The 23,750-nt window shown below is 36.2% G+C and overlaps 2 protein-coding genes across 4 annotated transcripts; one reads left to right on the top strand and one right to left on the bottom strand.

Annotated features, from left to right (window-relative positions):
- Positions 1–15,852: 15,852 nt before the first annotated feature.
- Positions 15,853–20,511, bottom strand: LOC104110001 (uncharacterized serine-rich protein C215.13-like). Of its 3 annotated transcripts, XR_689355.4 has the most exons (5): positions 19,886–20,511; positions 17,912–18,419; positions 17,204–17,276; positions 16,380–16,627; positions 15,853–16,299 (listed from the first exon to the last, which is right to left on the bottom strand). XR_689355.4 is itself a non-coding variant. In XM_009619416.4 (4 exons), exons 1-4 carry the CDS (start codon positions 20,244–20,246, stop codon positions 16,502–16,504), a joined length of 1,068 nt encoding a protein of 355 aa, XP_009617711.1. In that variant the 5' UTR covers positions 20,247–20,511; the 3' UTR covers positions 16,301–16,501. The 3 variants fall into 3 exon arrangements, 2 of the variants coding, with proteins under 2 accessions (XP_009617711.1, XP_009617712.1); XM_009619416.4 differs by lacking the exon at positions 15,853–16,299 and having other exon boundaries at positions 16,301–16,627; XM_009619417.4 differs by lacking the exon at positions 15,853–16,299 and having other exon boundaries at positions 16,301–16,627; positions 17,912–18,416; positions 19,886–20,508.
- A 2,177-nt stretch (positions 20,512–22,688) lies between these two features.
- Positions 22,689–23,461, top strand: LOC117280001 (uncharacterized). Its single transcript, XM_033659655.2, has 3 exons — positions 22,689–22,847; positions 22,946–23,036; positions 23,150–23,461. The coding sequence occupies exons 1-3, from the start codon at positions 22,799–22,801 to the stop codon at positions 23,241–23,243; spliced, it is 234 nt and encodes a 77-aa protein (XP_033515546.1). The 5' UTR covers positions 22,689–22,798; the 3' UTR covers positions 23,244–23,461.
- The last annotated feature ends 289 nt before the right edge of the window (positions 23,462–23,750 follow it).

The following is a 23,750-nucleotide window of genomic DNA, read 5'->3' as shown; positions in this document are numbered from 1 at the left end:
TCGACTCTTGATCTAGGAGAAGCAGAACAGTCGAAAGATGACCTAGTAGTTGTTGTGGTAGATTTAAAAGAAACCATTGAGAGTCTGAAGAAAGAAAAGGATGTTTTAACTGAAAAAATTGCAAATGTAGAACATGAGAGAGATGATCTAGTGGTTTTTGTGGTCGATCTAAAGGAGACCGTTGAGTGTGCTAAGAAAGAGAAAGAAGCCTTGACTAAAAAGGTTGCTAGAATAGAACATGAGAGAGATGATCTATTAGTAGTAGTTATAGATCTGAAGGATACAATTGAGGAACTAAAAGGAGAAGGTAGGCATAAGATTCTTCAAAAGGGAAAGGAAGTTGCGTATGAAATACATCTTAGGCTTGAAGATGAGATAAAAATCGGTGAAATCTAGTCTGTGTGCTGTACTTGAGAAGAACAAACAACTTCAGGAAGAATTAGGTAGAGTCAAGAGTGATCTTGAAAAATCACTCAAGTGGACATGGTCCTCTGATGGTATCACTGCCATGTACATAAGCAATGGGGGAAACAGGTAGGGAATCGGGTTCCAAAGGGAAACAAACTCCCTACAACCCTCATAGCAAGTACGTTACTATACCTAACAATTGGCTCTGCACTCACTATGGTAACACTAGGCACTTTAAGAAAACCTATAAGGCTAAGTTTCAGTCACAACAGAAAAACAAAGTGTTTGCTAAGAAGGTAACTACTACTAGAGAACCTGGTCCCTCATATAAAAGACGTATGATTCCTACGGCTGCTTGGACCAAAATAATTCTCATTTATCCCTTTCCTCATTACAAGGGACCCAAACTTATTTGGGTTCCTAAATCTAACCCTTTATTTCCTTGTGCAGGGAGCAGTGAAGGGGAGAAACCTTTAATGGTATATGGATAGTGGTTGCTCAAAGCATATGACTGGAAGTACAATTGATTTTCTTTCACTGAAGGCCCTGCAAGGAGGGAGTGTATCCTTTGGAAATGGTAAAAAGGGATACATTCTGGGAGTTGGAAGGATTGGGAAGTCACTCTCTCATTCTATTGAAAATGTGTACTATGTCAACGGATTGAAGTACAGCTTGTTGAGTGTTTCCCAAATCTGTGACAAGAGAAACAGGGTAGAATTTGTGTCAAAGATATGCACAGTCACAAATCTTGTGACTGGTGAAATGGTGCTAGTGACGAAAAGATACAAAAACATCTATGTTGCTGATTTTGAGTCCTTGTAGAGTGGTGATCTCAGATGTCTAAGTGTTGATGATGATGATGATGATACTGAGTTATGGCACAGAAGGATCAGTCATACAAGTTTCTCACTTCTAAACAAACTGGTCAAGAAGGACCTGGTTCGTGGTCTTCCCAAGTCAAGCTACAAGGATCATAAGGTGTGTGATGCGTGTGCTAAAGGAAAGCATGTCAGATCCTCTTTCAAGCCCAAAAAGGAAGTTAGTACCTCAAGGCCACTTAGTCTTCTCCATATGGATCTATGTGGACCTATGAGATTGCCAAACAGAGGAGGAAAAAGGTACATCTTCGTCATTGTGGACAACTACTCCAGATTCACCTGGACTTTGTTTCTCAAAAGCAAGGATGAAACCTTCCAAGTATTTGTTGCATTTGTCAAAAAGATCCAAGTTAAGATGGGTAATAATGTAGTATGTATCAGGTCTGACCATGTGACAGAATTTGATAATGCCAAATTCGACGAATTCTGTGTTCAAAATGGCATTACTCACAATTTTTCAGCTCTAAGAACACTACAACAAAATGGTGTTGTAGAGAGGAAGAATAGGACTCTTGAAGACATGGAAAGAACAATGTTGATTGATAGTGGTGTTGCAAAGGGTTTCTGGGCAGAGGCAGTCAACACTGCATGCTACTTGGTGAACAGGTGCATGATCAGGTCTCTCCTGAACAAAACCCCATATGAACTGCTGAATGGGAGAAAACCTAAGCTAACACACTTGAGGACATTTGATTGTAAATGCTTTGTTCTCAACAATGGTAAGGAAGCTCTGGGAAAGTTTTATGCCAAGAGTGATGAAGGAATATTTATTGGATATTCATCACAAAGCAAATCCTACAAGGTATACAACAAAAGAACTCAATATGTTGAGGAAAGCATACATGTGATCTTTGTCGAAGCACAACACCCTTTTGGTAAAGCTGCACATGATAAGGCTGATCAAGATGGAGAGCTATCAAATGTCCCTGGTGAAGTTATTGACATGAAAAATGGAAAGGCTGACATAATGAGTCACGTCAAGGAATCCAATGAAGATGGTATGACTATGTCTCCAACTGATGGAGAGGAACCTAGTCCCACAACCATGACAACTGAAGTTGAGAACAGAGCTGTTGATGTTGTCCAAGGCACCCCACATGCTGAGATGAGAAGCGGCCAAGAACCACAGTCAGATATACCTGGATCTTCTATCAATGAGATTCAGGTACCAAATTGGAAACACAAAGGTTTACACCCTCTTGAAAACATAATCACTCCTCTTGATTCAGGAATTCAAACCAAAATAAAGGCTAGAAACACACTTGCCTTCTCAGCCTTTCTTTCTCAAATAGAGTCCAAAAATATCAAAGAAGCATTAAAAGATGCATACTGGATTACTGCCATGCAAGAAGAGCTCCATAAATTTGAGGGAAACAAGGTATGGCACCTAGTTCCACGACCTGTGGATCGTACTGTTATTGGAACCAGGTGGGTATTCAGGAATAAACTTGATGAGTTTGGAAACACCACAAGAAAAAAATCAAGGCTATTAGTTCAAGGCTACAATCAAGAAGAAAGGATTGATTATGATGAAACTTTCGCTCCAGTCGCTCGAATGGAGGCTATCAGAATTCTTATTGCCTTTGCATCACATATGGAATTCACATTGTTCCAAATGGATGTCAAAAGTGCATTTCTGAATGGATTTCTAAAGGAAGAAGTCTTCGCCAAGCAACCTCCTGGATTTGAGAATCATGAGCATCCTGAGCATGTCTTTAAACTTAACAAGGCTTTATATGGACTAAAGCAGGCTCCTCACGCTTGGTATGAAAGGTTGTCCAAATTCCTTCTAGAAAATGACTTTACAAGAGAAAAAATTGACAACACTCTTTTTCTGAAGAAACGCACGAGGAACCTACTCATTGTGCAAGTTTATGTTGATGACATTATTTTCGGAGCAACAGTAGACTCTTTGTGTGAGGAATTTGAAAAACTCATGGGAAGTGAGTTTGAAATGAGCATGATGGGGGAATTGAATTTGTTTTTGGGTTTACAAGTAAAGCAATCTCAAAAGGGGACTTTGATAAGTCAGCAGAAGTACTTCAAGGAGCTGCTAAAGAGATTTGACATGGAAGCATAAAACATTATTGACACTCTCATTGCCACAGCTACTCGTCTAGACATGGATGAATCGGGTTCCCCTGTGAATCAGACCATGTATAGAGGTATCATAGGGTCACTCTTGTATCTCACAGCAAGCAGACCAGATATTGTCTTCAGTGTGGGACTTTGTGCCAGGTTTCAATCTAATATAAAGGAATCTCATATGAAGGCTGCCAAGAGATTCCTGAGATATCTCAAAGGAATACAGGACCTGGTTCTCTACTACCCCTCTAGAGATAACTTTGACTTAGTTGGGTATGCTGATGTTGATTATGCGGGGTATCTGGTGGACATGAAAAAAACGTCTGGAATGACACATTTTCTGGGGTTCATGTCTAATTTTATGGGGTACAAGAAAACAAAACTCAGTTTCCCTCTCCACTGCAGAAGCAGAATATGTGGACAGATGTATCTTGATGTGCTCAACTACTATGGATTAAGCAGCAACTAGAAGAATTTGGAGTGTTCTCTGATTGTGTGCCCTTGCTTTGTGACAATACCAGTGCACTCAACATGGACAAAAATCCAGTCCAACATAAGAGAACAAAGCACATTGATGTGCGCCACCACTTTCTCAGAGACAATGTTGAAAAAGGGCTCATATGTATGAAATTTTGCTGCACAGAAGATCAAATTGCTGACATATTTACCAAATCACTGAATAGAGAGTACTTTGAAAGAAATCTCTTAGCACTAGGGCTGATAAAACCAAGCTTAGAACCTGGTCCCTCGATGCTTGGCTATGAAAGAAATGTATAGGTAGTTTAGCTAAAAAGTATTTTCTGGCAAAGTCTAACTCATTTTTATAATGTTACAGGTAAACATGCATGATGATTACAGAGCAAACAAGCAGCTACTGCATTGCACATTGGTCAAAGGATGAAGCTTACATTTGCAAAATCCATGAGGCAACCTGGTTCCTTTGACACAGGTTAGTAGTTTCTCTGTACTCTCATTCACAATTTTTAAACATTTCAAACGGTGCCACGTCATCACATTGTCGATTTCTTTTCTTTCCCGATTTATGAACCCAAGCGTCTCACCAATTAGGGAGCGACCCGACTTCTCAAACTGCCGTATTTCTTAACCGGTCTCTCATCCCTCCTAAATACATCCTTTCACCATCACTTCCACCACTATTCACATCAAAAATCCAAAATTTCCCTTTTTTCTCTCTTTAAACCAAGCCTATCTCTTCTTCAACTCACTGCTTCCCACCATGTTTCAACACCAGGAAACTCAAAATGTTCCAAGTGTCACCCCCACTGAGCCCTCACCTGTTGAAATGCCGATCATAGAACCCACACACTCCACACCAACCAGTCCAAACCCTAAGGCAGAATCACCACCACCATCTGCCTCCTCTCCTACCCAATCGAGTACTGGTTCTCATCGGAGTCACAAAACTTTGACTCCTAAGAAGTTTGTGGCTACGACTTCTCCTTCTGCCTCGCCGAAAAAACTAGTTGAAGTGGATACAGTCGAAGAAGAAGAAAAATAAGAAATCTCCAGTCTACCAATGGAAGAATACACTGATAAAGACCAAGTTGTTGGTCATGTCCATGCTAAATCAACAATGGCAACCCCTAGTCTTGAGTCTACAGGTAACATTCCTTCTTCTACCGGGTTTTCCATGGGGTTACAAAAAAAAAGAAGCCATAGAAAATATGTTGTCGATAGCTGCTGAGGGTGTTGTTATTGAGGATGGTGAGGGTGTGTCTGAGTCTCCGGGGGAAGAAACTAGGACTCTGGTGGAGAAAAGGGAACTTGTGCCTGTTGAACCATCGGCACCAGACAATACTACTGGGGCACCTACTAAGGGACCTATTCCCTCCATAGAGGAGCAAACTCTTGGATTCTCTCCAGAACCCCAGGTTAGTACTGATCCTGCTCCCCCTCCTCACTTCTATGTTGAGCCTGTATCTATGGTTGTTCCTGAAATGAGATCTTTATCTGAAGAGGAGAATGATGACAGTGAAGATGATTATGATAATGTGGCTATTGCTAGTTTTATCAGGGCTAGAAGTGGACAGGACACTACTCAAGCTTACCACTAGGTTACAAAAGAAGGAGGCTCTTGAGTATGTTATTAGGAAAAGCCAAGAACACCGAAAGAGGAGAAGATTGGTAAATGATGGAAAGATTGTGAATGAGAAAGCAATGTGTATTGTCAATGTTGATGATGAAGTGGACGAGGAACTTGGTTCCTTGACTTGCAAGTTCTCACAGAAGCATTCTATATCCAAGTCAAAAAGGGGATCCAATGTGAGTGCTGCGAGTCGGAAAAAGAGTGCAGGTGATAACTTTGGTGAAACGTTAGTGGAAGAATCTGGAGAAAAATTAATGGAAGAAATAGTTGGAAAGGTGTCGGAGAAGACAGTGTCTAAGAAATCGGCTGAGAAAGGAAAGAGTGCTCGCAAATTAGTGAAACGGAAGGGTGATGCCGGTGAGGAACCTGGTTCTTCCAAGAAGGCAAAAGTTGATGATACCCAGGATGCTGGGAAGGAAAAATTGAAAAATCAAAAGGTTCTGTCGGGTCGTACATTTGCCCCTGATATTCTGGATATGGCTGACATGGGACAATTGGTGGAGATCTGTGAATTTCAACAGTGGACGCACTTGTTCGCAGGTGACAGTCCCAAAGTGTATGAGGAAGAAGTGCACAATTTCGATGCTGACTTCTTCACAGATGAGGATGATCATATTTGCATGATGGTGAATGGGGTCTAATTTGTGATGGACTATGCTGTACTGGGATCCATTCTGGGTGTGCCTGCTAAGGTATTGTCTTCGATTCAAGGCTCGTGCTCTTCAAACTTTAGAAATGCTATTGTCAAGGATAAGACAGTTCAGCAGGGGGAACAGGTACACAAGTAGGCCCTCCTTCCAGTTTACCAATTGTTGTTTGAGATGGTGAACAAGGTTTTGCTCCACCGTGCTGAGGGAAGGACAATTACATCCAGATTAGACCTAGTTCTCATGAAGCACTGTATGGCTACACCACCATCAACCTGCCTGGCATTATGATAGAACACAACGGAAGGTGGCAGAGTTTAAGGATGGTAATCATGGGCGACCTTATGGGTTTCTTTTCACTAAGGTGTTTGAGTTTTTCAAAATCCTTCTGGGAAAAGATAAGGTGGGTACTCGTAAGCAAACCTTCTGTAAGACCACTTTAGAGGAGTGTGAGTGCATTGATAAAGTTGGAGGGGTTGGCATCACTTCTACTATCTCCCAGTTGATCAACACCCAAAACAGTGCCACTGATGAGATCAGGAAGCTGAAGGCAAGGAATGCCATTCGTGAGGGTCAGCTTCAGGAGGCACCTGGTTCTAGTAGCTCTCAAAGCACAGAGGTTGACCATCTGACCAAGGAGAATGCCGATGTCAAGAAACAAGTTGAGGACCTGAAGGAGAAACTGCTCATGAGCAGATGTCAGCAAACGCTCGAATGGACATCGTCCTCAAAACCCTTGCCTCTTCCTCTAAGCCTTCCCCTTCCAGTGCTCCCTAGAACGTGTTCCCTTTACAGTATCAAATCCTAGTGCCTGCCCTTTGTTTTAGTTCTGATGATGTTTATGACTGGTACTTCTGTTTTTGCTATTTTTATTTTGTGGATGTGTTGGTAACAATGGAACTGCTCCCTGCTTACTTTCCAAAAATTAATAGAAGTTTCATCCTTTTGATGTGTATGTCTTGCTCTTTTGCTCTGTTTTTAGTCATGATTATGTGCACACATGTGACATGAGTTAACCAAGCTAGACTTCTTTTTACTTATCGCTTGCTAATGATCTTTTTATGATGCCATAATGGGGGGAAATAATTGAGGGGGAACAAGTTGGGGAACAGATTCATGGGGAATACAGGATACGTGTTTATGTCATTCTGGTTCTTAGGGGAAACTTCAATTATAAGTTTGGCATCATCAAAAAGGGAAAAATTGATAGGTTATATGTACATTGTTATGTTTTGATGATCTAACAAACTTAATGACAATAACCAGATAAGGAACCTGATACAAATCCTCAAGTATGTGGCAACAAGACTTAAGCTGGAATTATAAATCAACGCTTCAAGAGTCAAAGAATCAACAAGGGGAACAGATGGACATTAGTTTCCCTGGTGATCGTACTAGTCAACTCTCCAACAACTGTAAAGTTGTTGCCTGCACACGCAACAGTGTGAAACAGTGCAGCAGTCAACTTCATTGGAAATGATCTTGTACCATCCATGCTTGCATCATTCAAGAGATGTCACCAATGTTATATTAACATTAAACCAAAGACAAAATATCACTTGAACTTTAGAAGAATACATCAAGCACTCTCTCAAGTGACCAATCAATCTGGCAAGCGATTCTCAAGAGCATCAAGAACAAATAACAACATAACAACGGACCAGTTTCCTGTATTGAGTAATTACATGTCCTTAGTTGTGTTGCACATTTGTTAAAGTTCTATACTTGTAATTCATACTTAGCTTATTTAGAAGCATTGCGTAGGAAACCTTTGTAACTCATAAACCCTTGTATTTGTGTCTTGGCTAGTTTAGTCGAGTTAGAAGTCTTTGGAATAGAGTTATTACAAAGTGGCTTATAATAGAGTTGTTACAAGTTAGTGAGGGATTAATAGGTTAATTCCTAGATTACACTAGGTTGTAATCTAAAGTTTGCTCAGTAGTGAAGTTGAAATCCTACAAGGGTAGGTCGTGGTTTTTAATCCCGTGAGCTGGGAGTTTTTCACGTAAAACTTTTTTGTGTCATTTACCTACTGCAGTATGCGTGTGTTCTGTGGGAATTAATAGAGAACCTGGTTCTCTATATAGTTTGGTGGACCCTTAAATTCTATCACTTACTGAGTTGGTTGTGCTCATGCTACACCCTGCACTTCGTGTGCAGATCCAGGAGTTTTTGGACGCGGAGAGTGTTGATATTTCGCATAGCTGACCGTTGGAGATACCGAGGTAGCTGCCTGGCGTTCGCAGTCCTTGTTTCTCATTCCTTGTCCTTTCTTTCGTTGTATTTGGATCCAAACTGTTACAGTCGTTTCATTTTTAGACTGATTATGTATAGATGCCCATGACTTAGTAACACTCCGATATTGGGAGCTATTTTCGCACTTGTGTTTTGGATTTTACCCCCTTGTTTATGAAAACTTTGCCTATTTCAAACGTCTTGAATTATTTTTCTGTTAAATATTTGAAGTATTTGGAAATGACGGCTTGTCTAAGACCATCGATAGGCGCCAGCACAACAGGTTAGGATTTGGATCGTGACAACATCACAGTAAACCCTCAACATGAACCTTTAACGGAAGCAACACTCTTTCATAGAAAAGGAGAAGTCCACAAAAGACTTGAATTTAGAATTGATCCTAGTAGTTCCATTTTTTAGTGAACGTACACTGTTGTCAAAGGCGCACTTAATTCCTGAAGCGGGGCACAGAACATGTGCAGGGCTTCACCTCGATTAGCGGGCACTTTAGTGTCGTCATCAAGGCTTTAAAGTATACTTCCTTGCCAATGAGAGTAATCCTGAAGGCGACACTAAATAATTAATAGTTCAATTTATTGTATTCTTTTTAATTTTCTTATCCATATATTTGTTATTCTTGCTTATAATTATTAGTTTTGGATTACATATACATATTTGTATTTTTTTCTTCATTTGCCCCATTATTCAGTAAAGTTCACGCTTTATTTGCGTTTAAAGCCCCAACGGACCTTAGAGATTTTTTGTATTTTTCGCCTTTGATAACACTGCGTGCTACTAGTGCTGCATTGTAGGAGTACTACATATCTGTATTTCCAAAAAGGTTATAGAAAATATCTGTAGTTCCAAAATCTCTGTTTACTTAAGCAGTTTTTCCAAGTATGCATATTTTCAGTAAACCAACTCCTCTTCATGAGCCTCATCTTTGATTTGCTTGACGTGTGGCCAAGGCTAATATAAAAGGATATCTCTCAGAAATCAAACAAAAAAAGTTTAACTTGATTTATCAAAGCTAAGATCATCCTGACATCAAAACATTAACTATCTTGAAGTCCAGAACCATGGAAATAATGCTTTGCATTGCACCCTTAAACATCTCTTTTTGGCTTTTAACACAAGTATTCAAAGCTCTCAGTTTTGCAGGGTAAAGCTGCGTACACTTTCCCCGAACCACACTCATAGCGGGAGTTTAATGCACTGGGCTGACCTTTTTATTCAAAGCTCTCAGTCTTATGGATCTTAGAGCTATTGATGTTGAAACAAGCTTTGATCTAGTGATGTTACACTCTGGAAGATATGATAACTGTAAGAAGCATGAGAAGTAATTCAACCTCATGGCGATAAAAGCTTTAATGTTTTACAAATAGGATAATTGCCACTTTAACTTGAGCAATAAGTAGGAACTTCAATTAAGTTAACACAGCAATAGATATCTCAATATAAGACCCAGAAAAAACATCTAATGTCTATTGTCAAGTAATCAAATACTCCACTTTAAGCTTCAAATTTTAGATAAGGTCTTTAGTTATCAAATTTGAAGAGGCATTCCTGATCTCATTAGTAGGTTAGCAAAGAGAAAATATTGCTGCTGGAGAGCTCAAGCCTAGGAAATATCATGTTCCTAGCACCATTTATTTTGCTAACAAGAGGAAATTTCAGTTTTATAGTCATAAGGTGGTAATATTACGATTTCACTTTGTAAATATAAGCATATATCACTAACAGGTGAACAAGTTCTTAAACAAAAAGGGGGGGAAAGTGGAGATAACACCTTACCTAGAATGGATGTTGAGATTCCATGTTACCTCAGTGGAACACTCAATTGACAAGAAGAACAAAGCTAAGACAGAGATATGTGGACACCCCCATTAATCCCTGTTCATGGACTACTCTTATGACGCTTTTAATTACAACAACAAGTGGGGTCTGCGGAGGATAGTGTATATGCAGACCTTACCCGTAACTTGAAGGTAGAGAGGTTGTTCGATAGACCCTCGGCTTACGAGAGACGAAAAGAAAAGCACTAGTACCCAGGGCCGGCCTAATGGCCAAGCAAGTAAAGCAGTTGCCTAGGGTCCCTTATTTGTAGGGGCCCAAAATTTTTCTGATTTTTAATGTATTTGTCCATTCATTTAATAATATTAAGTATTTGAAAAGAAAAAAAAATGTTAAGTTTCAAGGAAAGGACGTTGGAGAACAATCGAAAATGGAATCTATTTTGGGAATTCAAACCCCACGCGTGAACAACTGAGCATCCCACTATGTTGTGTCATTTGCCTACCATTATTATTATAAATGAGCCCATATTCTTTATCTTTTTTATCTTTCTCTCTGCAAAGTTTCTCTAGACTCTATATTCCAAAATTTCAATCTCATTCGGTTACTACCTCAAAATAAAATACCAGAACACAACTACACAAGTACCATCTGTTTAATTTGCTCTCAAGTATTTTGGCCTTACATCAAGAATTTTGAAGTAGCAAAAGCTTATCAAATTATCTATTTTTGTCTTGTTGAATCAGGTTTGATCGTTCTATATTTTATTATTTGCATCTATTTTTTAATTTTTTTTGGATATATTTTCTTTGTAAGTATATATTGTCTTTTTAGTTATTTATTAGAGTTTTAATATGTCAACTAGAAAATATGAATCCGGATGTTCAAAACGTCAAAAAAGGAAAAGGATTGAAACTCTAGTACAATCCCAAAAAGGAGCACTTGATAAATTTGTAGCGAATAGTAAAAATTCTAAATCAGAAAATGTGGAAGATTTTATGATAGATGAACAAATCACTAATATAATTGAGATAGACAATAATAAAATTCAAGAGGAAGAGGAAGGAGGAGAAGTTGTCGAGAAACCTAACATATATCCTCAAGAAAAACAAGAAGTTCTAAATAAGTTGGATAATTATACTCTCAGGAATATATATGATCCTAGTTAATGGACTAGTATAGATACAAAGTTGAGAGATCTATTAGTAGAAAAGGGGCCAATTAAAATTACTAACATAGATTTTCCAAAGGATAAATTCTTTAGACATTTTTCTACTACAAATTATATTCAAAAATTGGCTAATGGAGAAAGACATGAAAGAAGATGGTTAGTTTACTCTAACGATTTGGATAAGGTATTTTATTTTTGTTGTAAGTTGTTTAATACGACTTCTAGCTTTTGTAGCAGTAAATTAGCTAGTGATGGTAGTAATGATTGGAGAAATATAAGTGCTAAGCTCAAAGCTCATGAAACATCAAAAGAGCATATTATTAATATGGGTAAATGGATTGATTTAGAAATGAAATTGCACAAAAGTAAAACAATTGATAAAGATATTCAAGAACAAATCAATAGAGATAGAGAGCATTGGAAAAATGTATTATCAAGAATTATTGTTGTGATAAAAACTCTTGAAAAAAATAATTTGGCATTTAGGGAAAAAATGAAAAGATCTATCAAGAAAGTAACGGAATTTTTTTTAGTCTAATTGAAATGATTGCAGAATTTGATCAAATCATGCAGGAACATGTTCGCCGAATTAAGCATGATGAAATTCATAATCATTACCTTGGACATAATATACAAAATGAATTGATAAATTTATTAGCTAGTGAAATTAAGAATAAAATTATTGACAAAATTATAGAAATAAAGTACTTTTCAATCATACTTGATTGCACTCCAGATGCAAGTCATCAAGAACAAATGTCTTTTATATTACGGAGTGTTGACATCACTGTAACTCCAGTAAGAATTACTGAATATTTTTTAGAGTTTTTAAAAGTTGATGATACAAGTGGAAAAGGTCTTTTTGAAGTTATTGTAGATGAGATAAAAAGTATAGGACTTGATATTGATAATTTAAGAGGACAATGATATGATAATGGATCCAATATGAAGAAAAAACACCAAGGAGTGCAAAATAGACTGCTCGACATAAATCCTAGATCATTTTATACACCATGTGGTTGTCATAATCTAAATTTGGTACTTTGTGATATGGCTAATTCTTGTACCAAAGCTATATCATTTTTTGGAGTAGTACAACGCATATATTCACTATTTTCTTCTTCTACTAAGCGATGGAAAATTTTAAAAGATAATGTACCTAGCCTAACTCTTAAATCATTATTACAAACGCTTTGGAAATGTCGAATTGAAAGTATTAAAGCAATACGATTTCAAACTCCACAAATAAGAAATGCTTTGTTGAAATTAGTAGAAGTTAGTGAGGATCCAAAAACTAAAAGTGAAGCTAGTTGTTTAGCAACTTATGAGTTTGAAAATTTTTAGTTTTTACTGGGTATGACTATTTGGTATGATATACTATTTGCAGTTAATTCAGTTAGCAAACATTTACAATCAAAAGATATACATATTGATGTTGCCATAGATCAACTTAGGGGTTTGATTTCTTTTTTCAAAAAATATAGAGAAGAAGGATTTGCAAATGCCATGATTTCTGCTAAGGAAATTGCATATGAGTTGAATATAGAACCTGAATTTCGTAATAAACGTGTAATATATAGAAAGAAACAATTTGATGAGAACGTTGATAATGAAATTACAAAATCTCTTGAAGAATCTTTTAGAGTTGATTACTTCTTATACATAGTAGACCAAGCTATTTTTTCACTTCAAAGTAGATTTGAGCAATTTGAAGCGTATGAAAATATTTTTGGTTTCCTATTTAGTGGCAAAACATTGAGATCTCTAGATGATGAGAACTTAAATAAAAATTGTCTTAACCTTGAATGTTCTTTAAAACATAATAGTAACTCTGATATTGATGGTTTAGACTTATTTCATGAATTAAAAGTTTTAAGGAAAATAATACACGTAGAAGATGATAATCTAATCGATATACTTAATCATATAAAAAGACTTGATTCTTTTTCAAATGCTTATATTGCTTATAGAATAATGTTAACAATTCCTGTAACAGTTGCCTCAGCGGAAAGAAGTTTTTCAAAATTAAAATTAATAAAATCTTACTTAAGATCAACAATGTCTCAAGATAGATTAAATGGATTAGCTATATTATCAATTGAAAAAGAATCATTAAAAGAAATCAATTACAAACAAATTATTAATAATTTCGCATCTCAAAAAGCTAAAAAAATAAATTTCAAATAAAATTATGAGTTTTCTTCTACACCAAAAATCTTAGTGCCCCCTATTGAAGTTTGGCTTTAGGCCACAAATATCACTGAGCCGCCTCTGCTAGTACCAAGCAGTAACAATAACAAGATAGTAAGAAAACGAAGCGAAAAGAACATCAAGTTATGAGGCTTTTAATTGCCGACAAGATATTAAAAGTCCAGCCTATGCTGGAAGATATTATTAATCACCTTAAGTGGTATTAGACAATACGATACTCTGACGAAAAATCTAGAACTCTTACTCTAATCTTCTAATGATTCAAGGATAAATATTATTCGAATCATAAGCCACCAAACTTGATAAGAGTGGATAATGTGCAGTATTGTTACAAGTTTCTACTACATCAATACCTATAAAAAAACAAACAGCTAAATAAAGATTAACGATTGCCTGGTAATATGTGACCTTCAAAGCTCTGAATATGTCATGCTTGAGAACTATCAAAAGCACAGAGCACGTCTTAATTCTATTTCTGTTTTGGGAAATACATGTTAGTCGTTTGCAAATCCTTTTAGTTACTTTTTAAATTTTGTGGACATACATCAAATCAATGGCTAGCTGTATCAGGAACTATGTGTGGTTGGACTTGAGCTGAAGCACCACTCAAGTTTATTTTTCTACACTGTGACAATAGCTCTAGAAGCCAGCAGCGAATAGCTTGGAATTCTATTTGATAAGTATAACCACCAACACAAAACTAAAGTTTGTGTAAATGGAAACAAATAAAAAGGGAAGTGCCAATTTAGACTCATAAAAGATGAGATTGTAAGTTTTGGCGAATAAAACACAACATAGAAACTGTGCCTAAAGATTTTGTTGTAACTTGAAACTGAAAGATACTTCAATAGAGTTGGAGTAAAACACATGGGAAACTTGAAATGAAGTAAGGTTAATAGATATCAACCCTTTTTAACAAGATCTCTTTGGCAAAACAAAACAAAGTTCTTCTTGGTCTATCAAGCTGAGATCATTGAAATTAATGCTCGAGCGTTCATGCCCGTGAAAATGTCAAGTTCATAGCACCAATCACTTTTCTAGAAAAAAAAAAAGAATTTCCAGTTTTTCATTCATAGAGTGACAGCATTATGACTTCAGTTTGATATGAGCATATACCATCAACAGGTGGACAAGTTAATCGAAAGAATCATCAAGGTAAAACAAAATGGACATAACTTATTACATAGAATAGATGTTGAGAGGTTCCATATTACCTTATAGAAGCACTCAAATTGACAAGGAAAACACAGAGATGTGCACACCCACATTGCCCCTGTTTATGGACAACCCATATGAGCTTTTAATTGCTGAGTCAGACACTAATACTGCAATCTATTATGTTCCAATGGAAACTTCAACATACTGCAAGCATATGTCAACTATATGTATAAGTTCCATGCTGCCAAAGAACAAGCTAAGGATGGTAAACCAGGAGAAGAACACAAGCTAGTTAATAACCTCAAGTGGTATTAGACAATACGATACTCTATAGAAAGCACAAAACCAAATACCTTTGTCTTTAGAATGATTCCAAGATAGTAATCAAATTATAAGCCACCAAACTTGATAAGAGTGCACAAGGTTCAATATTGTCACAAGTTTCTATATATCCTTCTATGTCAATATTTATCAAAAGTAAACAACTAAATAAAGATTGATGATTTCATAGTGATAATATAAAGCCTTTGAAGCTTTGAATATGACATGCTTGAGAACCATCAACAGCGCAGAGCATGTCTTCTATTTTATACACACAATAGAAAGCGATGAAAAAAATTTAAAAGTATCACACCACCACATTGACAAACATCATTCTTTATTGACATCACATTCACCTTTCAGCATGTACCTTCATTTAATGAAGGCAGCATGCTTGCATAGACAAGGAGAAGCCCACAAAAGACTTGAATTTAGAACTTAACAGTTCATCTTCTAATCAACATACTGTACTATACATCTGTAGTTCCAAAATCTTTGTTTACTTAAACAGTTCCTCCAACTATGGATATTTATAACAAACTAATACAAGCAACACAAATTATTAATAGCAACACCATAAGCCCAGATGCAAAGCCAAGATTTGAACTTTATGGGTTCTTGATGTTAGAATGACGATTTCAAGTATTAGTAATTAGGTTCTAAATTTAATATGTGTACATATTTAATGAAAAATACGCAGTTTATACAAAATCTATTGGGATCGACCAAACCTGTATACAGGCTTCTATCTCCATCCCTGCATAAGCCTATAAGCCATTTCAAGGATGCAGTCCTCCAAGCCCTTCCTACTCCCATGTTCTACCCTGATTGGTTAGATACTATGTTACAGTTACAAGGTTAAGAATTTAACTTAAGAAATACTTGTTCTTAGTTTCACAAAATTATCAAGCCAATTTTCATTAATTCAGGAAGACCCCGATACCAGATTCAAACCAAAGATGTACTGATGTACATTAACACATGGAAAGTGGAAATTGCACCCATGATGTGAAGTTAACAAAATCAACATTTTAACCAATTATATGTGCATCCATGCACGCTCATGTTTGTGCGTCTCTGTTGAATGCATTCTAAAGGTTTTTGCCTTGTCCTTCTGGCAAATGAATTCCCTTGCTCAGGCAATAAATAGGTATTCTCATGCCAAAGAAAAGTACAAAGCTACAGAACCTCCTATAATGACCTCCATTTTGATCGAGAAATTCACCAAATTTTATGGCTTTCGAAATGTGAATATGTCTGTTTGTCGCGAACGTGTTACCTGATCTGTAGGAAAAAAACTTTTTACCACTTTACGTGTAACATAACAAATGCACATAACAGTTACAAGAACTATGAAGAGTTACCATTGATAACTATGTAAGTCTGGTACATCAACACGTTTATGAAGTATATGGGCATTACTATACAGGGAGGGTCAACTGGTCAGACTAGATCTGCTTCTTGTCAAACACTATTCCTTTCCTTTCTAGTCCAAATCACTGTACGATGCTTCCTCTTCTGGCAATTCAAACTCATCAACCTCTTGAAAATGCTTTCGCCAGTAGTTGACAAAATCTTCTGGCAAGGAATTTTCAAGGACAGGTTTCCGCCTCTGCAGAAACATTTTAGTTATTAGCCATCAATATGGTAGGCTATGATATAAGCGAAAGAATGCACAGCCCGCGTTCCAGAAAGCAGTTATCAGCAATGTTAATAGGAATTTATTACTAGGTTTAACACCAACCCCTCAGTTTTAGGTAACTCACTGAGCCATATTTTAGTTCATCTTTCCCTAATATTATTTTGACATGGTTGGTGAAGAGAACTCAGGTCAGGGGGTCAGCGATGTGAGCTTAGGCTTGCTATTGGAACCATTTTAGAAAGAAATGTTTCAGAACGTTAGCGAACCTCCACGTTATGAATGTCTCTCACGTCTAATCTACATAGTTTCCCACATATGAAACATATCTATTACAAGATAATTGTGCAAAGATACGGATGAAACAAACTTTAGCATATTCTTTCCCATAGCTCTGAAACTGAACCTAGAAATAGAAAATAAAAGAGGCCAGTACCCATTACTACTGGTAGTCCATGAGATCTCAACAGCAACGAGAAGAATGTCTAAAAGAAGCCAGTACAGACACTTCTCATTAGAGATCCATACAAAAAGAGATTGTTAACAAACCTTCTTACGCTTTCCATTAGGTTCCGTCCATGAACCTGAGGGTTTAATATCACCAGCTCCGTTGAATTTACTCCTACATAGAAGAAACACGAATCAAGAGAGCATCAGCATTGAGTAGTCTGCCTATGTCACTTTTCACATTTATAATATCTTTATTCCATTCAAAACACAAATGCCTCGATTTTAGATGTGCCGCAGGAAAGAAAAGGGGATAGAGGGTAAGGTGTTGCTAATGTGCATGCTGCAGAACTATCTTGCGTATTAAGCACGTGCGGAGCCTGTGAAGTGAACACAATTGCAACTACGACACTCAATTCACTACAGATTATGCTACTTCAGGTAGATAAAAAAATAAATAGTAGCTTGAGTACACTGCCAAGACAGAAAATTTCAGCCACTGAAATTTCTTAGGGTTAAAACTAGAGGTAAAACTGCATGTACTGTGTTAGGAGCATGAAAGTTCAAATCAACCAACAATTTATATTTGGTACAGGATATCAGCAAATGATATCACCACAAGAAACTTCAAATCTCATGTGACTAACCTCAGAAAAAAAGGAAAAAAATGATATAAGAAAAAGGGGGAAAGAAAACCGCTTCCTCAAGATTACATGCATGTAGAGCCAGACATAAATAGAAAAAGAGAGTTTTTTGTGTGTGTGTGTATGTGTGTGAGAGAGTGTGTGTGTGAGAGAGAGAGAGAGAGACCTATGGGTTCTTGTCTTTGGAAAAGTAGGACAACTAAAAACTGATGCGTCTTCCATCCCTTTTCCCTTTGTTTTCTTTAAAGATGCGGAACTCCGAGTCAAAACACCAACTTTTTCTTCTGCTGTTTTTTCATCTGTAGGAAAGTGCTCATGAGAAATTGTCTTAGCTTTGTCATTTACCCTCTGAGGAGATGAAGACACAAAAGGCTCATGAATAACTATTCCCTTGTTTTTCTTATTTCCTGAAACTGGGGTAGATAGAACAACAACTCCTTTCCCCTTATCTTCCTTAGTCTCAGGAGACAAGCTACTGAATGACTCAACAATTGCCTTCCCTTTATCCTTTGAGATTGTAGGAGGCAGGGAAAGGAAAGGCTCATCAATCTCTTTCCTTTTATCTCTTTTGTTTTCATGAAGACTGGAAGTGAAGGTCGGATTAGTAGCTTCCAAATTAGACTTCTTCGTAGCCTGCCTTCGATTATAAACTACAGCTTCATTATCCCTGCCTGCTTGAGTAACAAACAAGAGCCAACTTAGACAGGTTAGCCCTAGGTATTAAAACAAATACAGACATTAAAAATTTGAGCAAAAGCAAGCATAGTAACACAATTCCCTGTATTTAGCATTTCAAAATTGAGAAGCCAAACTTATTAGAGCAAATGAAGAACCAACCAAATCACTGTTAGCAATTACGTCGATTGCTTCTGTTCACATGAAGAACGTGTTTACAATTTGCTATCCAACATAAAAGTCAATTTGCTAGGGGTAGGCACCTGTAGATCATGTTTCACAATATATTAAGCTACCTTTATACATCACACTCGGACTATTTTTAGGCTTGCGATTAATCTAACACAATCATCCTCCTTCATCTAGACTTGGAACTGACTGTACGAATCTCTACGCAGAGTTCAAAAGTATCATCGTTACTTTATCAATAATATCGATTTCTTTGAAATAAAGACTTTAAAAGGTACTCAAAAGTTATTAAAAAAAGATTATTGATATCCCATGTTTCACAAGTTCGGTTGGATTTAAAGACAACTATTGCTACTAAGATTTTAAACAAAGTAGGTTAATAATTTGGTTCGTAATTTTTGGAGTTCCAAATCCCACAGGAGGATCGAGGATTCGTACTTTATGGGTTTGAGTATGGAAGTCTACCACAATTTATTTGATTCACTGGGTTTGTAATCTATATTCTTATACTCCCTTTGTACCAATTTACGTGGCGGTATTTTGACTCGGCACGGAGTTTAAGAAAGAAAGGAAACTAAACTTGTGGTCTAATACAAGCCATAAATATCTATGCGGCTATAAATCAATCTCATTAAGGATAGGAGTAGTAGGAATTTTAAAATTTCTAAATAAGTAAGTATGATATTCTTTTAAGGACGGACAAAAAAGGAAAGTTAATTGGGACAGAGGGAGTACTATTTGGTGGATATTTTAACACATTTACATGGTCTAAACAAAGCTATTGGGTTTGGAGTTCGGATGAACGCATAACTAATGCAGTACAACCCCCCCCCCCCGGGCCTTTTCTAAATCTACATTTAGTCTTCTACAAAACAGCAGAATTAGTTATCCATTAATGTATTACTGAGTCGCAGTAACTCTGAAATGGAAGAGCTAAAATCCAACAGATATCAATTTCTTTTTCATAATCAAGTTCTTCACATTTAACAGATGATTTAGCATTATCCACTCTAATCCTCCCACGAAAACAACGAGCAAAGAAAAATAGATAGCAAGGTTGGAAGTATCAGGAGCTTCTTATAAACAATATATTTATTCCCTACGTGATAATTAACCGTGACTTAATGTGCAAACGGGACAGAGGGTAAAATATACCTAAATGTCAAAATCCAAACAATAAATTCAAATAAACTGGAATATGCACACACACACACACACACACACACACACACACACACACACACAGAGATAGAGAGCGAGGGCAGGGAGATCATACCAGGAGTGGTTAATGAATAGTCAGGCACACGAGCAACACGACGAACAGTAGAAATATCGAGGGGGTTAGGGTTTCGAGCAGAGTTGAAATTGGAAGATGCGACGCTGATTCCAGAGTTTTCCTCCGTGGAATTGTTATTAGGCGAGTTGTTGTTGGGTTTTGAGATATTGGAATCAGAATTTGAAACAGAAATTGGGGGTTTTTGGAAAACATTTTGAGGTTTGGAAGAAGAAGCGGAGGAGGAGGAGACAAGCTTGCGGAGAGTAGAAGTGGGTATGAGATTGAAATTGGAGATGTCGGATAATGGTTGCCTCTTATTGTTGTTCATGGATTTAGAGCTGCTATTTCTTTGAGTAGCCATGGATTCCCATTTTTCAACTTCTCATTTCGTCAATTTTATTGTGTTGTTAACCGAAAGGAAAGTTGATTGTTGAAGAAGCTTAATAATCAGTTGGGTGGCGGGAAAACGTGTGGGAGATTTTTGAAAAATATTGGAAGATTATAGAGTTCACAACAAGATTGTTGAGTTTGCTAGAGAAGTCTTTTGGACTCTCGATGCTTCCTTTCCGAATCCTAGATTCAATCATTCAACCCTAGCCCTTCTTTAGTTGTTCAACCTTTTGGCCTTAATAAAAACAAAATACCCATATGAGTATATAAAATTAGAAGCTTAATTATTATTATTATTAGGAATATTTGCACTCCTAAAATATAACAAGATTTTCAAAACATAGTAATTTGAGCCTTACTAGATGATTTTGGCTGCCAAACACGAAATCCTTTCTTCGGCCAGCATAAAATGCCCAAAGTGAGTATAAGAGCTGGTAAAATTACCAGCAAATTCAGAATTTGACTAAAATTTCATCAAAAGTTTACAAACTAATATTTACAGGGAAATATTAGATAAGCGACAACACAACAACTCATTGTGTACTTTAACATTTTAATTGAAAATGTGCAATATAAATTAAATAGATCTCATAGATTAAGGAAGCCAAACATTGGTCCAATGAGTCCAATCACTCCAGAGAGTATTAGCAGATACAAGATAGATTTAAAAAAATAAAAATTGGCATTGTTATGATTGAAGAAATGATTGTTATGGTGGTGCCCTGATAGTGGAATAGTTGTATGTCGGATGTATATCAGGTGTATATTATTTGTATGTTCAATGTTATCAATGGGCATATAGCGACACACACGATATATAAAGTACATACAAATGACATACAATAATATAATTATATGGAAGTTGTATCTAAGTTATATATTTTTACCGAATTATAAAAATTTTGTTAAAAAGTTCTTGCTACTTTTTAAAAAATAGATTTTGTTGCTAAACCGGATAATTATTTGTATGACTTTTTTTATCTTGAGGTAAGTCCCCAAAAAGTGTTTTTCATATTTTACCGGTCAGTCAAAAATAATTATAATTGCTAGTCATATATACAAAAAATATATACTGAGTATGCATAAAGTATGTATATTTTATATATATATATATATTACAGTTATATATAAAAAGTATATATTTGCTATTATTTTGAAGGATATCTATACTGCGTAAAAGTCTCCAAAAAAATACTTTTGGGCCTTTAACCTTTTTTGCGCTTTTGACTCATTTATTAGCCGGTCAAAAATAATTACAACCGCTAATCAAATATACAAAAAAATATACATTGATTATGTATAGAATATATGTATAATATGCACTAATATAAAACACATATATATATATTTGTCTACTATTATTTTAGGGGGCGAACATATTGTGTAGATTTCTTCTTCTTTTTTGGACTTTTGGGATTTTAATTCATAAAGTAAAAAGGGAATTTTACATAGATATACAGATTAAGCTCATATTTACAGAAAAATAGTAATACTATTCAATTTCAAAATATAGCAACAAAATATTCACATAATATATACAACCTTCGGTAAATTTTATAAAATTGGATATCTTTTCTTTCTTATTATATTTTCTTTCGACACAACCAACTACCGTTGTCCCCGTCTAAAACCTTACTTGTCGTCGTCACAATTCTGTCCGCCTGCTTCATTGAAAATTTTTTGGAGATCTATTTGTTGTTTGTTCTTCTTCTTCAACGAAGTTTTGTCATTGTTCATTGTTGTTGCTTCTTTGCCAGATTTCTCTCTCATGGCTTCCTCAACTTCTTCTCTCTCGTGTAACTTATATGTTACTACTATATATTATTGTATGTCACATGTATATCATTGCATATATAGGATATACACTTGACATATATGTGACATAGAGTGATATACATGTGAGATATGTAGTAAATATCGATATAAAAAATATTAATACATAGGATATACACATGATATATGTACAATATACACTCATTTCACCACTAAATCTCCATAACTTATTAATTCCACAATTCCATACAGAAAGAATAAGGACGAAGGCTTGCTGATTCTTATCCAAAGTTGAGCTGCCTATTGTCCTAGGAGAAGAATCAGACAGGAAACCATAGTAAAAAAAAAAAATTATTGCCAAACGCGCCCTAAATTAAACCACCGGCTTATAGCAGGTCAAGTGTTTCTAGAGTTGTGGTAGAAATAGAATGCAAGGTAACGGTAGAAAATAGAGTAAACCAGGGGAAGTGAAACCCACTGGTTTCACTTTTTAATCATAAAGAATTAGTACTGCTTTTTAACTTTATTCAATCCTACTTTTCAGTGGATCAAGAAAAGTAGATCCAAAACAAGGGGCAACACCAAATTACATAATGCATCCACCCCAATATAATATCCACTTCCTCTTTTCTCATAGCATCTATAAATACCAACCAAATCCCTCTTTTCTTTCCACTCAAAACAAATACTATCATCCAGTCTAATAGCACTCTCTTTTTTAGCTCTTAAAGAAAGTAAATTTTCACAAAGATGGAGGCCGTACAATCTTGGGTTTCTGAACACAAACTCACCAGCATTGGTTAGTTATCTTCATTTTCTTGCTTCATGGTCAAATTCATTTACTTTATATTTCCATCGTCTAAAATATTCAAATGGTTTCCTTCCATTTAATTACAGGGACATTCTGGGCTACAGCTGTTGGTGCTTCACTAGCTTACTCAAGTTCCAGAACTCCCCTCAAGCCAAGTCTTAGGCTCATTCATGCCAGGTAATTAATTAATCAAATTCAAATTAATTCAGCTATTTATTTACTATGTGATTCTCTATCAGTATTATGTGTGCAGCTTACGCTAATTAACATGATTTTACTTTGGCAAACAGGATGCACGCACAAGCTTTAACATTGGCAATGTTATCTGGAGCAGCAGTTTATCATTACTATGACAAAAATAGCAACGACCAAGTCCACAAGTAATATCCACCATCACCACCACCGCGGCTGCGTGATTTGATTATGCAAGCAGTTTTATATGCTTCAGTTTAAAGGAATAACTATATGTAGAATTTTCCTAGACTCTGTCAAATATATACGGAAAAATTGGCGCTTGTCTTCTGTTTAGTTTAAACTTTGTAGTCTGGATTACCAAAGACTTGCCGCTCATATGGTTGAATGAACATATGCTTCGTTTTCGACATCCAATTTGCAAATTGTTGTGCTTTTCAACGCAGTTTGTTAGTTCCAAATGCATCACACATAACATACAAATATATTTTCCTGAAGCTCCTTTATATTCCATGCATGAAAGATCTTTCAAAATTAAAGGCTAATCATATGAACCTTCTTTTGTGAGACTCGTGTGAACTAGACTGTGCTTTACATAGTTATTAAGACATACACCAGTTTTTCTCCCGTGCCTTGGATTGACCTTTAGATTACTGAATTCCCGTCTTTCACTAGTTCGGTTAGATTTAAACAAAACCA

This window comes from Nicotiana tomentosiformis, chromosome 3 (genome assembly GCF_000390325.3).
Source record: "Nicotiana tomentosiformis chromosome 3, ASM39032v3, whole genome shotgun sequence".
In the NCBI taxonomy this organism is placed as follows: domain Eukaryota; kingdom Viridiplantae; phylum Streptophyta; class Magnoliopsida; order Solanales; family Solanaceae; genus Nicotiana; species Nicotiana tomentosiformis.
The sequence above is the reverse complement of the archived record's forward strand: the minus strand, read 5'-3'. Positions and strand labels throughout refer to the sequence as shown.